At 49.4% G+C, this 18,501-nt stretch overlaps 1 protein-coding gene across 1 annotated transcript in view; it reads right to left on the bottom strand.

Moving 5' to 3' along the window:
• The window catches only part of LOC132447840 (chondroitin sulfate proteoglycan 4-like), a 55,079-nt gene that overhangs the window by 36,269 nt on the left and 309 nt on the right, over positions 1-18,501 (bottom strand). The window contains exons 2-12 of the mRNA XM_060038832.1: positions 15,643-15,806; positions 13,728-14,855; positions 12,949-13,416; positions 12,178-12,299; positions 11,222-11,330; positions 9,515-10,852; positions 8,396-8,488; positions 7,584-8,111; positions 6,992-7,120; positions 6,359-6,544; positions 6,061-6,243 (exon numbers count right to left, since the gene is read on the bottom strand). Of these exons, the coding sequence (XP_059894815.1) occupies positions 6,061-6,243; positions 6,359-6,544; positions 6,992-7,120; positions 7,584-8,111; positions 8,396-8,488; positions 9,515-10,852; positions 11,222-11,330; positions 12,178-12,299; positions 12,949-13,416; positions 13,728-14,855; positions 15,643-15,806 (4,448 nt within the window). The remainder of the gene's footprint in view (positions 1-6,060; positions 6,244-6,358; positions 6,545-6,991; positions 7,121-7,583; positions 8,112-8,395; positions 8,489-9,514; positions 10,853-11,221; positions 11,331-12,177; positions 12,300-12,948; positions 13,417-13,727; positions 14,856-15,642; positions 15,807-18,501) is intronic.

Raw genomic sequence — 18,501 nt, forward strand, 5'->3', positions numbered from 1 at the left:
AGTTCCCCACGCTACGGCCATCCGGAGGCGACAGAGCTGTTGGCCGTGATATTATATATACAATTATAATATATTATATACTATTATATATAGAGCTCCGGGAGTCGCAAACTGCAACAATCACTTTCTCCTCCATGCCGCAGTTGGAGGAGAAAGTGAGTTTGACGGCTGAACGCTGATTGGCTGTTACGTTACACATGTCACTCAGTTATCACGCTGTTGAACGCTGATTGGCTGTCATCACGACAAAAACTTGTCGCCGGTTTTCTCCCGCGAAAAATTCGCCCTTATACGCGTCTCTACGTTCACTTTGTATGGGATCTTGTCGCCCCGTCGCGTTTGGTGTGAACGCACAATGCGATTCTTCCTCGGCGGCGACATGTTTGCTGCGTTCTGAACTCAAATCAAAGCAGCGTGTGTGTGACGTCCCGACGCATTTGCCGCGACCGGAACTGATAAGCGGAATCGTTAAGCAGACTTGCTAATGATTCCAAGGAATCGGTTGACTCGGAACCGGTTTTGAACAAGAACCGGTTCTCGATTCCCATCCCTACTGGCACTGCTACCCTTTGCAAACCACTCTGTGTCCCACTCTATCCTCTCAAACACGACCATTGGAGAGGACGTCCTTGTCTTTTGCATTAAGGCCCGCTTACAGGTATTGCCAACAAAATACAACCTGGCAATCTGGTATCCGTCACAACACAACCCACACTGCATCCTACATCCCACCCCAGACAATAAAGAGACAATGGCTCATATCCTAAACGGCTGTAGCTTTTATAAAGGACTGTACATCGCCAGACATGACTGTCTGGTGGACTTGGTCTCACAAGTACTCAGACATGTACAGGACAGAACAACACACATGTATAAGCACAGCACTGTGAAATTGAACTGGTTTGATCATAATTGTACTGATAACAACATACTGTGTAACATCCCAAACACCCCAGACATTGTTTTCATTAACCAAGCCAGAAAATCAGTTACCATCTTTGAAATAGGCTGTGCGTTTGATCTGTATATGGACACTTGCTTCACATTTTATTTATTTATTTAACCTTTATTTTTCCAGATAAAACATTCAGAACAGTTTCATATTTACAATATTGATCTGGTCCAAGAGGCCCCACCAGGAATAAAAGGTACAAATAACAAAAACACAAGCATGACTAATTTAGACAAATATAAAACGGATATACAAATACATAACCTATGTACAGAAAGAAAATAGAAAACACCAATGCACTATAAATAATAATAATAATTAAGATGGGTCAATGTTATATTGTGTGTGAAGGGTGTAATGCAAATGAGAAACAGTGGAATCAACAGGAGCAGGGGGGGTCTACTAAGACATAGTTAAGTTTCTGCTTGAAGGCAGACTGTGATATGAAAGCTGTAAGTTTGAGGGTGTCTTGAATTTTGTTCCAGTCAAAAGCTGCTGCAAAATGAAAGGAGTTTCGGCCGAAGGTAGTCCTGGTGAGTGGGTTGATGAGTTTGATAAGCTCAGATGATCTTGTGCGGTAAGTGCTTCTAGAGAGATGGAGAAGGGAGGAAAGGTAATACGGGGTCTTGCCCAGGAGTGTCTTATAAATAAACTGAAGCCAATGTCGGAGTCGACGGGTTTGGAGCGAGGGCCAGTCCACCAGTTTGAAAAGTTCACAGTGGTGTGTATTAAAGGGAGCATTGGTGGCAAAGCGGATAGCTGAATGGTGAAGAACGTCCAGTTTGTGTAGCGCTGTTTTTGAAGCCATTTTATAGATTGTATCACCATAGTCAACGATGGGCAGAATGGTCATTTTTACAAGGGTAAGTTTAGCAGAGCGTGTGAAGGATGCTTTGTTACGGAAGAGAAAGGCCAATCTGGCTTTCACTTTAATCTGAATATTATTAATATGGGTGGAGAATGAAAGGGAAGAGTCCAGCCAAAGCCCTAGATATTTATAGGACTTGACAAACTCCAGTTCGGAGTTGTCAGCGCAAACGATCTTGGGGGGGCTGGAGGTGTTGTTTTTTCGATTGAAAAGTATGCATTTTGTCTTTTTAGAGTTGAGCCGTAGGTGAAGGTTGTGGAAAGAGTGCTCAATAGAAGTGAGACTGTCTTGAAGAGTGGAGGCCGCGGAGCAGAGAGAAGGGCCAGAGGCGTACAGGATAGTGTCATCAGCATAAAGGTGGATCCGGGAGCTGCCTGCAGCCTTGGCCACATCATTAATATAAATGGAAAAGAGGATAGGCCCCAAGATTGAGCCCTGAGGCACCCCTTTAGTAATGGCTAGTGGCTCCGACAGGATGTTATCTGTCTTGACCTGTTGGATTCGGTTAGTCAGGTAGCTGGCAAACCAGTTGCAACAGGTGGGGGATAAACCAATGCTGGAGAGCCTACCCAAAAGGGTCATGTGATCAACTGAATCAAATGCCTTGGCTAGGTCTATAAAGCTGGCAATACAGACCTGCTTGTTTTCCAAGTCAATAATGATGTCGTCAAGGACCTTATGCATGGCTGTGATGCATCCGTGGCCAGAACGAAACCCAGATTGAAAATCAGACAGAATGTGATTTGTGGTAAGAAAAAAGTCCAGTTGTTTGAGGACCAGCTTCTCTAGCACTTTAGCCAAGCATGGCAAGATGGAAATAGGCCGGTAGCAGTTGGGGTCGGAGCTAGAGCCACCCTTAAAGAGTGGAAATATCAAAGCTGATTTCCAATCAGACGGGAATGCAGAGAGATGAATGGACAGGTTGAATAACCTTGAGATTGGGTCAGCAATAAGATGAGCGGCTGCTTTGAGAAACTTTGGGTCCAACCCATCAAAGCCAGCAGACTTATTAGGGTCCAATCGGGAAAGTTCATCCCGAACCTCAGTAAATGAGAATGGTTTAAAGGAAAGGCTGGTGGTGATGGAGGGGGAGGGCAAAGTGAGTGGTGGGACGCTATTAAGGTCAGCAGAAGTCAAATCTAGAGTGGGGTTTACAAAGTAATGATTAAGGAGAGTAACCATGCGACACTTGTCGGTAATGACAACCTTGTCAAAAACCATGGATGCAGGTAAGCTTGGAGAAGAGAGTTTGTTTTCCATGGACTTAACTGCGGTCCAAAACTTCCTCGCATCAGTACCACACGATGTAAGCTTCTCCTTGAAGTAAGAGATTTTGGCTGACCTGATGGCCTGGGTGGATTTGTTCCTGCATTGCCTGAAGGCAAGCCAATCAGCTGGAGACTTAGAGGTTCGAGCTTTTCGCAAAAGATAATTTTTTTGACGAACAAGCTCTGCCAAGTCATGAGAAAACCAAGGACTAAGGCGATTCTTAATCCGGTATCTTTTCAGTGGGGCGTGTTTATTAATAATAAGGCTGAAAGTATTCTTAAAGTAAGAACAAGCATCCTCAATAGAGGTGAATAAGTTGAGTCTCTCCCAATCTGCGGCAGCAGTGTCATTGAGAAAGGCCTCCATGTCAAGTTTCTTCACACAGCGCTTGGAAACAATTACTGGGGGGAGTTTGACTGAAAGACCTGAACGAACGCAAGCAATGGCACAATGATCGGCCAGGCTATCGCTGAAGACCCCAGAACGGTAGCTAAAAGGATTATTTGTAAGAATAATGTCGATCAGTGTAGAGGATGAGGGAGATCTAGGGTTGTGTCGAGTGATTTCAGTTATGAGTTGAGTGAGGTTTAAAGCATCAAATTGTTGAGTAACAGTAGCAGGGGGGGTTAGCATATTCCAGTTCAAATCACCCATGAGGATGAATTCAGATGAGATAAATGGGACCAGAAGCTGACTGAGAGTTGTTAGTGTGTCAGCTGGGGCATCAGGTTTTCTGTAGCAGACAGCAACAGTGAGGGAGAAACGTAAAGACAGTTGTAGCTTGAGCACCAATAATTCAAATTTCTTGGGAACGGACTTGGATAGAACTACAGTGCAGTTGATATGATCTTTAACATACATGACTACACCCCCTGCTCTAGAAGATCTGTCCTGACGAAAAACATTGTAGCCTGGAATTGAGACTTCCATGTCTGTGGTACTTTTCTTTAACCAGGATTCAGAGATGGCTAGGATATCTGTGTTAACAGTATGTACCCAAGTTTTCAGAACATCAAAATGTCTAAGTAGACTACGAATGTTAACATGTAGGAAACCTAAAGATGTACGGTTACAGAAGTTTTCAAAAGTCAAGTTAGATGCAGTGGGCATAACAGAAGGTTCAGAAATTGGCAGGTTAAGAACAGTAGGAATATCTATAAATACAGAAGGTCCTGGATTAGGATGTACATTGCCAGAGATTAAAAGCATGAGAATGATTAACATGCGCTTCAGAATAGTACCAGAGCAGTGATGTTGTTTACTTGTGCCAGATATATTATTCATAATCAGTGGGAGAGGGCCAAACAACTGATGAAGAAACATGAGTGAGTAAAGTGGAGTAAGATGAGTTAACCGCATAGTAGGAAGTCCAACAAATGTAGTGATCCAGTGGGAAGGGACATCTCTGGGCAACAGGTGGAAGTCCAGTGTGCAGCTACCCTGTGGCAGAATAGCAGGCTTGACTGAGTGCACATTGGTAGGCCCAGTAGAATGAGCCTGAGTGTGCAGCAGGATGATGAAAAGTAAAGTCCAGAGGGCAAATGGAGATTTACTGAGAAGGCACATGATTACGCCAGAAGACAGGGTGGAGGTCAGCTACTGGCCGGAGGAAGCTAGTAGCCTGCTGGTAACAACCTACTGTAGAGGCCAGGCAGGTGGCTAGAGGCTGGATGCTAGTAGGCCAGGCAGGTGGCTGGAGGCTGGATGCTAGTTGGCCAGGCAGGTGGCTGGAGGCTGGATGCTAGTAGGCCAGGCAGGTGGCTGGAGGCTGGATGCTAGTAGGCCAGGCAGGTGGCTGGAGGCTGGATGCTAGTAGGCCAGGCAGGTGGCTGGAGGCTGGATGCTAGTAGGCCAGGCAGGTGGCTGGAGGCTTGATGCTAGTAGGCCAGGCAGGTGGCTGGAGGCTGGATGCTAGTAGGCCAGGCAGGTGGCTGGAGGCTGGATGCTAGTAGGCCAGGCAGGTGGCTGGAGGCTAGATGCTAGCTGCTTGTGAGGTCTGCTGCTCCGGCTTGGGCTATTCCTGTGTCTAGCTGGGGCCTGGGACAGCTAGCAAAGCCTTGAGATGCTAGTAGAGCCTGAAGATGTTAGCTGGGCTGCTGGGGCCTGGAGAAGCTAGCAGAGCCTTCAGATGCTAGCAGCATCTGAAGGCTGCTGGTTTAGTCCGGCTTGCACTTTTCACTTTTCAGTATCCATGTATTCCATATTAGAGTCAAAATGATTTCATTTAAAATCCAGAGTGCTCAGCAGTAATTGATGCAAAATAAATGACGGCAAATCAGACATAGAAGCAAAAAATATATATATAACTGAGACAGACAGAGAGACAAACACACATGCAACCTAGCGTGTGTTCTCTCCATGAACATCCAAGTTCATGAAATACCAGCCATTGGTAGAATGTATCACAGCTCTAGGATATAACTGCCAATTAATCATACATAGGTGGACTGCAAAAGGCTGATGCGAAAAGAGTTCTAAAATTCTGCGGTCTCAGCGGCCATAGGCAGCCTCCACATCTGGAAAAGACGTTGTGTTGTCTATCCCTGAATGCCATATTGTCATATGCAATGCTTTAACCTCAGCTAAACCATCATCATTTCATCTCTACTCCTCTGCGTGCTTAAGCATTTTGCACATTCAGTGTTTGGTTAGTTTTCAGATTGAAACCTTCTAATTAATGTTTGGATCAAAAAAAAAGAAAACTTTGTTTTGCTTGTTGATCCAAATAAAATAATTTAAACCTGTGTGTGTGTGTGTGTGTGTGTGTGTGTGTGTGTGTGTGTGTGTGTGTGTGTGTGTGTGTGTGTGTGTGTGTGTGTGTGTGTGTGTGTGTGTGTGTGTGTGTGTGTGTCCCTCTTTCTTCCCATGCGTGTGGCTGTGTGTGTGTGTGTGTGTGTGTGTGTGTGTGTGTGTGTGTGTGTGTGTGTGTGTGTGTGTGTGTGTGTGTGTGTGTGTGTGTGTGTGTGTGTACCTCAGTCTGTGTGAAGGCGCTGATTGGCATTCCAGGGATCCTGCTGTGCTCCAGGTGTCCGTGCCGCGGCGCTGCGATGACCTCATACAGGAAGTTCATCCCTCGGAAGTGGTGGTTGGTCACCCTTATGACATCAGGGGTCAGAGGTTTGGTGGAGCCCTCTTCCAGGGTCATCCCCAACACCTGTCAGTCAATAAACAACATCACACATAACTACCGTCATTACACGTCATTTTAAGGTTGTTTAGTCAATACAATATATGAAATAACTGTCCATAGTGGCAGGAGAAAGCTGTACCTGAAGTGGGAGGAGCTTGGGGATTACATCAATCTCCACTGTGATTGGTCCAACCTCAGTCACGCCATTGGTGGCGGCCAATAGGAGAGAGTCATTTGTGCCCCCTGTGGCTTCATGTCTGTAGGAGACCCTCCCCCGGTTGAGGTCTTCCTGGCTGAAAGATGTGATTGGATGCTGTATGTCGCCCTGGGCAACAGAGAGATGAGGAATCAGCAATGATTAAACAACAGAATAACTATTAATAGAGGTTACACAACAGTCTAAAGAAAGGTTATATCTCTGCATCAATAGGCTTCTGGGTCTCAACACCCTGGTTCTCATCAATGGTTCTGGGTCTGTGATTTTGAGCATAGTGAGCAAAAAAGTGATCAAAAGTCACAAATTCAGTGACATCTGATGTTAAGATTTGAAGATGGTTAGTCTTCTGAAACATGTCCATCATAAACGGAGCGTTAGAGGGAACAGAGGAAGGGGACTGTGGGTCGCCCAGACCGGGGTTAGAACCCTTTTGGGGAGGTGGGTCTCACCCATGCTGTGGTGTGGAGACCCGTGGCGCCCGTACATGATGAGTTAACACAGATAGATCATTTGGACTGGCTGGAGTCCTTCCCAGAGGTGAGGTGGAGCTGTCACCTGGTGGTGTCGGTGGTGGAGCAGGTTGTGCTCCGTCTGGTCTCCGGAGGTCTTCAGGAGGGAGCCCAGCGAGGGAGGCCTCTGGATGGAGAACACGATCCCTGACGCCGGGCTGTCCTCATGGGTCACCTGAAGATCAGGTCAGATGGAACGTGTTACTGCTTCTGTACCATACTGTTTCAGGTGCTACAATGAATATGCTCCTACTCCTTAATGTAACATGTCAACCTACTGTTTCAGGTACTACAATGTCCTCCTACTGCTTACTGTAACATGTTAACCTACTGCTTCATGTACTACAATGTCCTCTGACAGCTTACTGTTACATGTTAACCTACTGCTTCATGTACTACAATGTCCTCTGACTGCTTACTGTTACATGTTAACCTACTGCTTACGTTACATGTTAACCTACTGCTTAATGCATACTATCCGGCCCAAAAATTAGATTCTAACATTTAAATGTAATATTTACGAGTTACAAATCGCTGACCACCACTCCCCTGCCCTCCAACTGAAAACTCCCAAAGTTCATACTGTCTCCTCACCTCCAACTAAATATTTTTAAACTAAAAGTTCCCCCTCCTCTCACCTCCAGAAGGTCCCTGCCGACGGAGGCTGTGCTGCCCTCCTCCACCAACAGGGGACGGTGTGTCAGCACGGTGGGGGGTCTCTGGTGGCTCTCCAGGTACACCCTCACCACCACCCCGACGTCCAGGTGCACCTCTCTGCCCCCTCGTTCCGTCAGCCCCCCCTCCCCCGCCGTCCCCCTCCCCTCCTCCCCTCCTCGCTCCCTCACCCTGGCCGTCATGTTAAAGCCGTCGGACAGCTGGAGGCTGTTGTCATGACGATAGACCAGCAGGCCGGCACTCAGGTCCTGCTGGGTGAAGGTGGAGACGCCGCCGGTTGCCGTGGTAACCTCCTGATGCTTGGGGTCTGTGAGGAGGAGGACCCCGTGTGTGGGCGGGATGTAGACCTTGTAGGTCATCTCCCCCGGCGTTCTGACGTCCAGGTTGGTGAGGACACTGAGGTTGGCGGAGGTCAGGGTCGCGACCCCGCCCCGCTCCACCCAGAGCCCCGTGTTGCTGTCCACCTGCAGATAGGGGTCCTCCGCCTTCACCTGCACCCCCAAACCAGCAGGAAAGATGTCACATCACATCATCATAGAAATGAAGCGAGCTAGCTGCATAGTTCCCAAATGTCCTAGCCCTGTTCCAAAGTGTCCTAGCCATGTTCCCAAGTGTCCGAGCCCCGTTCCCAAGTGTTCTAAAAAGGTTCCTAAGTGTATTGTGTGGATTTGTGTGTTCTCTCGCTGATGGTCTCAGTGTTTATGTCAGTGCTTGTGCTTTGAGTCTGTTTAGAAACTATAATAATTGGAGATATTTATACCAATATTCATGTTACCTCGAGCAGTGTCGAAACGTAGTGTTTTCCGTCGGTAACAAAGAGAACGAAACGACCAAAACTCACTCCCCGATGGATGAACAGAACCTTGTTCTACAGACGAGCAAATGGAGAAAACAACAAGATAAGAAAACACAGAGTAGAGATATAGGCCTATAAATAATACTTTATCATTATTATTATGTCTAGGGCTGAGCCCATAGTCGACTTATTAGTCGCAGAGCTCTGAGCCGACATAGGTTTGAGTCCATTAATCAGAACCAACACATACGTTACGATAAACACATGCTTTCATCTTTATTATGTCTCCGAAGGATTCATTGTTTTTGAGGGTAAAATAGCTACATTTGCCTGTTTTAACGTCCCAGTATTAAAAGAGAAGGGAAATTAAGCCGCTTTTAATGCTGCTGTGTGGTTGAGTCTTTGAAGAAGTTTTTTTTTTAAGTTAGAAAGATACTGAATATGTAAAAGATATTGAAACTCAATATTAAAGTTAACCGACATGGGGAACTAAAAACTGTAATCAAATACACCGTCCAAATCTCAACCACTGGGCAGTTTTTCCATTTTGCTCAAAAAACATTCATGCTAGTTTTCAACAATTTATACATATCGAAAGTCTAGAAGTGCATTTCACCCATCCGGAACTTTGTTTCTACAGCCTTTCAATGAGCCAGCAAGATTCTACCAAGTGCTTGGAGGTGGAGATGGGTTTAGTACAGACGCTCTGTAAGTAATTGCAGACACTTTAAGCAATAGAATAGAACAAGGTAAGAATGTAGTTATATTGCTATAAGAGCTAGTTAAAATAGAGCTATAATAGCTGGACAACAACACATTCTTAACTTTTTATATCTAAATATGTAAATATACATGTATTAATATGTAATTATATATATATATTACTATGTTATTATTTATATTAATATGTAATTCAGACGTAGGCTATTCCGTAACGTCTTTAAACGATGCGTCTTACTAAAGTGTGCGTCCAAATGACTCGCCTAGTCCAATACTAGTCCTCATGGATGATTTTTGTAGACTAAGGAGGTTCTCGGACAGCCTTTATTATGCAATGTGTTATTGCATGACTTTGTGTATTAATGTTGTCGTGGTTACCTGCTGGAGGTCTTGCTGGGTGAACTGGTAAAGACTGTGTGCGGTGTCGTTGGAAGACACCAGCTCCCCCATCGGAATGCCGCGCCGCGTGTACACCAGCCGCCCGTCTTCAAAGTCTGAGTCGTCGTCGCTGTAACGCAGGACATCTGCCGTCAGCAGCCTCTGGCCCTCGCGTGCCACTTGGAAAACCTTATCGACCACCCTGACAGGGCGCTGGTCATTGACGAGCTGCACAGAGATGTTGAAGGTGTGCTGGTCGTCCTTCCTCGCCGATGCTTTATGCGGCCTCTGCGGCCTGTAAACATTGACGCTGAACACGAACTCGTCGTGCTGCGTCTCGCTGTCGTCGTGGAAGTACAGCAGCCGCTGGGCGGTGATGTCCTGGTTGGTGAAGGTGCCGATGTTGTCGTCGTTGGCGGTGGAGTTGGACACGTCGATTCGCCGGAGTCGGCCGTGTCTCGGGCCGGTCGTGACCACGTAGCGGACCGCCCGGTCGGCCGCCGTGTGGGTGAAGAGCATCTCCATGGTGATGACCTTGCTGTCCCCCTCCAGGACAGACAGCCCTCTGTTCACCACCGAGATGCTGGTCGCCGCCTCCGCCTTGATGCTGACTCTGAAGTCACGGCTGCTTGAGTTGGCCTGCGTAGAGAACACCTGGAAGCTGAAGGAGTCTCTGGTGTCCTCCGGACGCGCAGCCAGCAGCTGGTAGTGGACCAGGCCATCGCTGACGTTCTTCTGGCTGAAGGTGGAGCTCATCTTGAGGACCTGCTGGTTGAAGAGCAGCAGACCTTTTTTTGGCGGCGCCAGGAGCCTGAAGAACACGTCGCTGTCCTGGAGTTTGACTCCCCTGGAAACAGCGTGGAGGTCCTCCGAGGTCAGGGCAGACCTCTGGACCCCCGCGACCTCCATCCTGCTTTGTGTGACCTTGAAATGGATCCACCGTATCGCTATGGGGACGACGACGGCCTCCTTGGCGTTGATCGCTATGGATCCCACGGTGACGTTGCAGGCAAAGCGGTCTGTGGCGTTCCGCTGGGCCTGCAGGCCGCGGTGGGTGTTGAGGTAGCGGAGCCGCTCCTTCTCCACCAGCTTCTGAGAGAAGGAGCCGGTGGCCTTCCACTCGCCGTTGGAGTGGAGGCGCTGGAGATGGCCGTAGCAAGGCGCCTCTGTGACGTCGTAGCGGATCTCCACCCCCTGGTGGGCCACGTTGAGCTGCACCGCCAGGTGGCTGGCTGTGATGATTGTGCTACCGCCCTGGTCCACCTCCAAGCCCGTGTTGTTGACCAGCTGGTGCTCCAGAGACACGGCCATCACCCTCAACACCCCTGTGTTGCTCACCTGGAGGGAGGAGGAGGTGGGAGGAGGGGAGGAAGGAGACAAGGGTCCAAGTGAGCCAGAATATCTCAGGTTAATGAAATGAAATGGTGGCAGGAAAATGTTGGTTATTAAAGATAGTTAAGGTTGCCAGATCTTACTGGAAAAAGTCAAATAAAAACTAAAATTGGGAAGATACCTGTTATCGCTATATGTACCAGGATATCCTAGTGGTTAAGGGTTTCACTCCCAGCTGAAAGGTTCTGGGTTTAATCCCCTTGGTCAAGATGCTCTTACCCCTACCTGCTCCTTAATAACCTACAGTATATCTGACCTTCCCAAGTGTCTGTCTGAGGAGTCTAGCCATGGTCCTGGTGGTGATGTGTGACATACCTTCTCTCCGTCACTGACCCTGAGGGCCAGCCTCGACATGGGGGCCCCTGTGTGGACGAAGCTGACCTTTCCCTCCTTAAGATCCACCCAGGAGAAGGAGCTGATGGGTCTGCAAGAAGGGTTCCATGTTAAGGCCAATTTCCACTGGAAGCGGCACGGAAGCGGCACGGCAGCGAACCGGCTGTGTTCTGTAATGCAATCCCCACTGGAAGCGGCACGGACACGTTCCGACTATGGCTCAAGACGTGCATAATTATAACAATTATTCATACAATATTATTCACGAGTTATATTCAAACCCTACATAATATATATGCATCAATATTATATAATTTATAACCCATTAAATACGGTAGACCTATGATTTCTAGATGTCATGGCAACGACCACTCGCGACACTGGAGTTGCGAGGCATCGATGCAGACTTTCATTTCTTCTTTGCCACTGATTAGCTATTGATACCGTAGATAGACTGTTTAATATTACAATACCCTGTGAATTGATGGGATTGATGTGAGCTCATGAATATTCTTGAGCAAAGGCAAACTGATTGGCTGTAGTCGTGTTCTGAGACACGGCAGCGAACCGGCAACTTTCAGAAATAGAAGAGGCAAGTATCGTAAATGAAGTGCCGGTTTGGGGACGATTCCGTGCCGTGCCGGTGCCGTATCGAGTGGAATAGCCTACGTTGACTTTAGTGGTTTCTATTATTTTCGGCGAGCGATTCACTGCCGTGCCGCTTCCGTGCCGATTCCAGTGGAAATTGGCCTTTAGGGTTACTTTATGAGACCAGGGGCGTTCCTGTGAAGGGGGCCGGGGTGGCATAACCCCACAACAATCATTTGATCAGCCACCCGGATGAAATGAGTAAGGAGACAACACCGCTGCACTAGATCCCTACTCAGGAGCTAGTATCTTGATTTCAGGATAGTGACGTCTTCATCTTCTGCTTTTACCTGCCGGGGTGGTCCTGATGCTCTAGGTGTCCAGCCTGGTTGCTCAGGGCTCCAAAGCAGCTGAAAGTCATATCCTCCGGACGACTGTCAGGGTCCAGCACCCTCAGCATGTCGTTGGTCAGCTGGTTAGAAGTATGGATGGTGTTAGCTGGGTAGTGGTTAGCAATATGAATAGGGTTAGCTGAGTAGTGGTTAGCAATATGAATAGGTTTAGCTGAGTAGTGGTTAGCAATATGAATAGGGTTAGCTGAGACTGAGTAGTGGTTAAAAATATGAATGGGGTTAGCTGGGTACTGGTGAGCAATATGGATGGGGTTAGTTGGGTAGTGGTTAGCAATATCAATGGGGTTAGCTGGGTAGTGGTTAGCAATATGAATGGGGTTAGCTGGTTAATGGTTAGCAATATGAATGGGTTAAGATGGTTAATGGTTAGCAATATGAATGGGATTAACAGCTGGGTAGTGGTTAGAATATGAAACGGGTTCGCTTGGTAGTGGTTAGAATATGAAACGGGTAAGCTGGGTAGTGTGGTTAGAATATCTGTCCGTGGTGAGCAGGTTAGCTGAAGAGCAGCGTGTCTTTGATTAGCTTGTAATTCACTCACTTGTGGATAGCTGAGCAAACATAGGCATAGAACAATTTTATATATGTATTGGATTTGACTGCTATTAATGCGTAAGAACTTGTAGAAACTAGGTTGCAAACCAAATATGCCAATACCTTGAACACAATAACTGAACAACCTTTTTTATAGAGCTCTGGGGCCCCTACCTGGCGTCTGGAGCGCTCCAGAAGGGTGAGGAGGTTCCCGGCCGGCAGGCTGAGCTGGGGCGCGTCGTTGACAGGGCGGACCGCCACGGGGAGGCGGTGCAGCACGCGGCCCTTCCCCCTAGAGACCTCCGCCAGCTCCTGCAGCCTGACCGAGGAGGAGAACACAGAGAACACCAGGACGTCCCACGGCTCCTCAGAGCCCGAGTGGACGTACAGGACGCGGCCCTGCCACACGTCCAGCATGCTGAAGGTCTGGCCCGCTGCCTCCTCCTCGCCCCCCGACACGGCCCCCCCCTCCCTCTCCTCCTCCTCCTCCTCCTCCTCCGCCTCCTCCTCCTCCCCTTGGCCGGTGTTCCGGGGTGTGGGGGAGGCGGGGTCCAGGCGGAGGCGGCCGTGGAGCGGCTGCTCCTCCAAGCGGAACATCAGCTGGGACGGGTTGAGGTCCATGCTCCGAAAGTCAAGGTTCACCTGGAGGGCGACCAAGAGGATGAGGACGACGAGAGGAAGATAGAGAGATGGGGGACACGGTGATGGAGGACATGCAAGTGTGCTCAGTCTGGATAGTCAAAGGGAATTAATGTACACAGGGTGTGAACTATAACAACGTACAACTGAACATTCACATCATTTAGAACATTTAGTGGTCCTCTTTTGAAATAACACTTAATTCATTCATTAATGTCCCTTTAAAACGTAAATATACTCAATATGGACATTAGTACATATCTACTGTATTAACAAAAAGGTATAACAGAGATAAAATGGTTAAGGTATTGAACCTGAATGTGTTTGGGCTCCAGCCGGGCGCCCCCCCCCTCCTCCACCTCCAGCTCTTCCAGTGACAGGAAGCTGGATGAGCTCTTCATCTGTCCCTGCCCACGGCCTGAGCCCATTGGCTGTTCAGCGTCGGCATCTGTATTCAGCAGTTCCATCAGGTCGGGGCTGGTCTCTGTGTCAGGGGGCTGGCCCCGCCCCCCACAGCCCACTGAGACGTCCCTGGTGACGCTGGCTTGTGGCAGGCCGAGGCGCTGGCCGTTCACCCGGACGTCCCTCAGACAGCCTCTGAAGGAACCCCCCGGCTGCGGACTGCCGGAGGAGCCCCACGCCCCTGCTGGGCTCGCCTCGGCCTCATCCCGGCCCCCCAGGTAGAGCGGCCCCGTGGGCCTGACCGCGGGGCCCTCCACATCCAGAGCGGCCTCCACCACCTCCTGCCCCACCCAGAGCTGCATCCCGTGGGGCGCCAGGCGCAGCCTCACCGCGTACCACATGCTCTTGTTGCCTTGGAGACGGGTGCCGGCTTGCACCTCCGTCCCGCTGCCTCCGCTGTTACTCCTCACCATGGCAACCAGGCGAGCGTCTCGGATCTCCATGGCGACAAAGCCTCCCCGGAGAGCAGAGGAGTACAGGACCGTACCGTCGTGGGCCGTGGCGGAGGGCCGCATTTTGAGCTCCAGCTCCCCCTCCTGGGACACCTGCCAGGGGGGCAGCCGGAGGAAGGACTGGGAGCTGGAGAAGCTGACAGGGTCGTCCTCCCAGGCCCAGAACTGAGGGCTGCAGCCCCGGGACACGCGCTGAACTGTCCGGTGGCCCGGCTCCGAGCGCAGGCTGGCCAGCAGGTGGTGCTTGTTGAACACCACGTCTTCCATGCACCCTCTGAACCGCGGGGACGACCAGACCAGGGGGTGCTGCTGCCCCGGCGTCCCGCCCACGAAGACCCCCTGGCGGACGCTGAGCTCTGGGTTCCCCCCCCCCGGCAGGGTGGCCGAGGTGTGGGAATGCTGGTCCACCGTCATGCTGACATTGTGGAGCAGGTGGGTGAGCTCCACCCGGTGCCAGGCCAGGTCGCTGAGGTGGAGCCCCCCCAACGAGCGCAGGGTGCGCTCCCCTGAGCCCAGGTCCACACGCACCTGGAGCGGGCAGTTAGGAAGGTGAAGCCATTTGGGGGTATTTGGTCGGGAAACTTTTTAAATCGATCTTCTCTGCTCTCACCTTACCTTATGTTATTGATCTGGCCATCATCAAATCTATTAGTCAGATGAGTACTTTCTCCATTCCTCGATATATGTAGCACTTTTATGTTCCCAAAGTTTAACAAATCTTCATAGATGTATATCTACAGCCCTCAGCACTAACTCTTCCCCTTCATCTCTCTAGCTAGCAGACCTCGGGAGGACAGAATGAGAATGAGACCATGAGAATACACACCAGTGGAGGGAGAAACCACACAGAATGGCACATTGTTTATAGGAGAATGAAGCCATAAACCCTGCCAGATGTCAGAGCTATGCCCTGCTGCAATCTCCGCTGGAGCAGGAACTCCAGGGAGTGGTTCTCTGGGCTTCATGAAGAAACATGTTGTGTATGAATGCCAGGGGGGGCTACGTTGATCTGCTACCTCCAAGCAATCTGACACCTCGTCCCACGCTGGGTCTTGTCTCTAGACCGCCTACAGATACCAAATGCCTTCACCTGGGAGCCCAGACTCCCTATCAATGACCGGTCAATCACACACCTGGGTCCTGCTTACATGTATCTAGCAATGTATGCTAGCAAATACTTTGTTTTTGTGTGTTTGCTGTGTGTGTGTGTGTGTGTGTGTGTGTGTGTGTGTGTGTGTGTGTGTGTGTGTGTGTGTGTGTGTGCGTGTGCGTGTGTGCGTGTGCGTGTGCGTATGCATTAATGGTATATTGGTACCTGCAGGCGTCCAGAGATGATCTCCAGCAGGAGGAAGTCCCCGCCCCCTGACGCCAGGAACAGCAGTCCTGATTGGCTGGCGGTCCTGAAGCGCAGGTGGAGGTAGTTGCGGTTTGAGAGCTCCTCGGTTTGCAGGTGGATGAAACCGTCTCCGTAGAACGAGGCTGCGGTCAGAGAGAAGAGGCAGGATGAAGGCGTACTGTCGCCCCCCTGGGTCAGCGGTGCTTTGACGGGGTGGGGGGCACATTTAGATGAATTGGACAGCATGCCCTCCACACAGCACTCACATTCCCCATGGCACCGTGCATTTAATGCGGTGCACAGCAGCCGTCTTGAACCAGTCATCCACCAGTCTACTACCTCGACCATCTACGATGAAGACATGCAGCGGCACCGTGACTGAGCCCACAGAGGAACGGCCTTTCCTCCACCAGGCCACCAGCTCGCCCCTGGTGGAGCCATGCCGTCTGCTGATCTGTTGACGGTTCCCTGAAACACCGTCTTAACAAGGTGGAGGGAAACCTCTCAAGCAGGTGGATACCTCGCTTGCGGTCACCCCTAGCAACGCTTCTCTGTCCAGACGGCGTATGGCGTCTAAACGTAGAGCCAAATGACCGTCCCCAAACAGCCCGCCGCTCTTTGGGACAGACGTGTGTCTGTGCCACTGAGCGCTGCAGATGTTAAGAACACAACATGCTCTCCTCTGCCTGTCGACCATGACAGTTGGAGGGGTGTAAGGTGGGCCTGACGACGTGGAGGAGATCAGCCCCTCCACGCAGCGATGGGGAGTAGGAGGACCCACCTGCTTCCTGTTTCTTTCTACCCATAATAGGAATATATATGAAATGATAGAAAGATATAAAGTCTGTTTGAAGGAAGTTCCTCTTTACACAACCATATCGTACGATTGGATAGACGGCGTAGTATAGCCCGGGTCCGTCCGCCTCCATGCGGCATGTGCTTCTTGAGCGGGCTGGGGACTCGTGGCACGAGGCTGTATGTCAGCCTCCACATCCCTGTTCTAAGGCTCCCAGGAGAGATCCCTGCTCGCCTCCCTGGGCGTGGCGTATGTATGAGAGCGCCTGGCATTTATTTTACCGGTTACCCTCTCACCCCGGTCCCCTCCTCATGCTGTGTGGAGGCGACACTGGGGCCACTCAGGCGTCAATGGAAGAAAAAATAAAAGTTATTTTTCATCTCAACGATCTACTTGCCCTGAGCCAATCAGAAGAAAGCTGGCGAGACGTGACACCATGACCATGTATTCAGCAGTTCCATCAGGTCGGGGCTGGTCTCTATTTCGGGGCTGGTCTCATCGCTATTCCTTGGGTTTCGCAATCAACTGGGAAAGAGCTCTCCACAGCCGTCGCCTAGTCCACTTTTTTCTTTGCCTAGACTCGGCCATGAAGACAGCCCGGCCCTTTCCTCCTCGGCGAGATGCAGCCCTGGGCACTCTCCCGCTTTCACAGGAGCACGACCAGACGGTCTATCATGCACCTGTTTGAGCCCCCCTGAGGGTTTCCCTGGGTCTGCCCTCTTTGTGCAGACTATAGCGGTCGCATGCTCGCAAGAGGTTGGATCTCAGGGCGACAGTTTAGTAGAACAACACATGTTCCATTCAGAAGTCAAACATTTGGGTCCAGCTACAAACCGATTTAGCTGCCCTAAGTGGACACATTGACTACAAGAGCCTTTTAATGGCTCGCTAATGAACCGCTTCTAACGAGCTGTCTCACTTCATTAGTGATGGCGAGTGCACTGGCAGCCGGAACTGATCGTGTGTGTGTGTGTGTGTGTGTGTGTGTGTGTGTGTGTGTGTGTGTGTGTGTGTGTGTGTGAGTGTGTGAGTGTGTGAGTGTGTGTGTGTGTGTGTGTGTGTGTGTGTGTGTGTGTGTGTGTGTGTTTGTCTTGTGTGTGTGTGTGTGTGTGTGTGTGTGTATGTGTGTGCATGCGAAAACAGTTCACATCACATATCCAAATAAATTATTCGTACATTGTAGTTTCCAGCTCACTTTAAATAGTTGTTTAAATCGTTCAACTGTACTTACCAAATGAACGTGTAACAAAGGCGTGAGTAACATCAAGCTGGTATTTTAAACCCGCAATAATGTGGAATATTTCTATCATGCTATGTCCTTGAAACTTTCTCAAATTACCACCAGAAATGGTCATAGAAACATTCCGAGGTGCATCTCCTAGTGAACCTAGGCGACAGGCGGTGATAATAAGTCTTCCCTCTGTGTCTAATCTCGCTGGAGATTACCTACATTATTAATACTAATCTCTGGTCGACACAGAGTAGCAAATCCAACTCCACCTTCTCTACCTGTGACTCTCTGTGATATGATGAAAAATTATAGGCGTATATTTGATCAGAAGTAACAAAATAATAGCATTACCGCTGAATCTGAAAGTCCATGAACAATGTAATTGAAGGCTAACCAATTAGATTAGGTTACTTTATTTTATATTTAACTGGAATGTATATCTAATCACATATAATCCAGAGTCCGTTAGCCTGGCAACTGTATACATAACACACATTAAACAGGATTCAATATGAGGACATCATTAAATATCTGTTGTCTATCAGAGCCTTTTACTATGTCATAACAAGTTTCCTCATTCTGTCTCTTCAGGGGAGTGGAGATGGAGGGCTGGTAGTCCCCAACAGAGAGACAGCTAAACCTCTACTGTCGACACAAACCATCAGCTTGTCTACTCGGTGAATTCTAACGTTACACCTGGGCTTCTGTCACAGTCCATCAAAGGAAGTACGGATTCATACGAAAAGTACAAGCTACTCTTGAAACTACTTCTGGGAGGACAAGGGTAGCGTCAACTTTCGCCAACAGAGTG

The sequence above is a fragment of the Gadus macrocephalus genome, chromosome 19 (genome assembly GCF_031168955.1).
Source record: "Gadus macrocephalus chromosome 19, ASM3116895v1".
NCBI classification, from domain to species: Eukaryota; Metazoa; Chordata; class Actinopteri; order Gadiformes; family Gadidae; genus Gadus; species Gadus macrocephalus.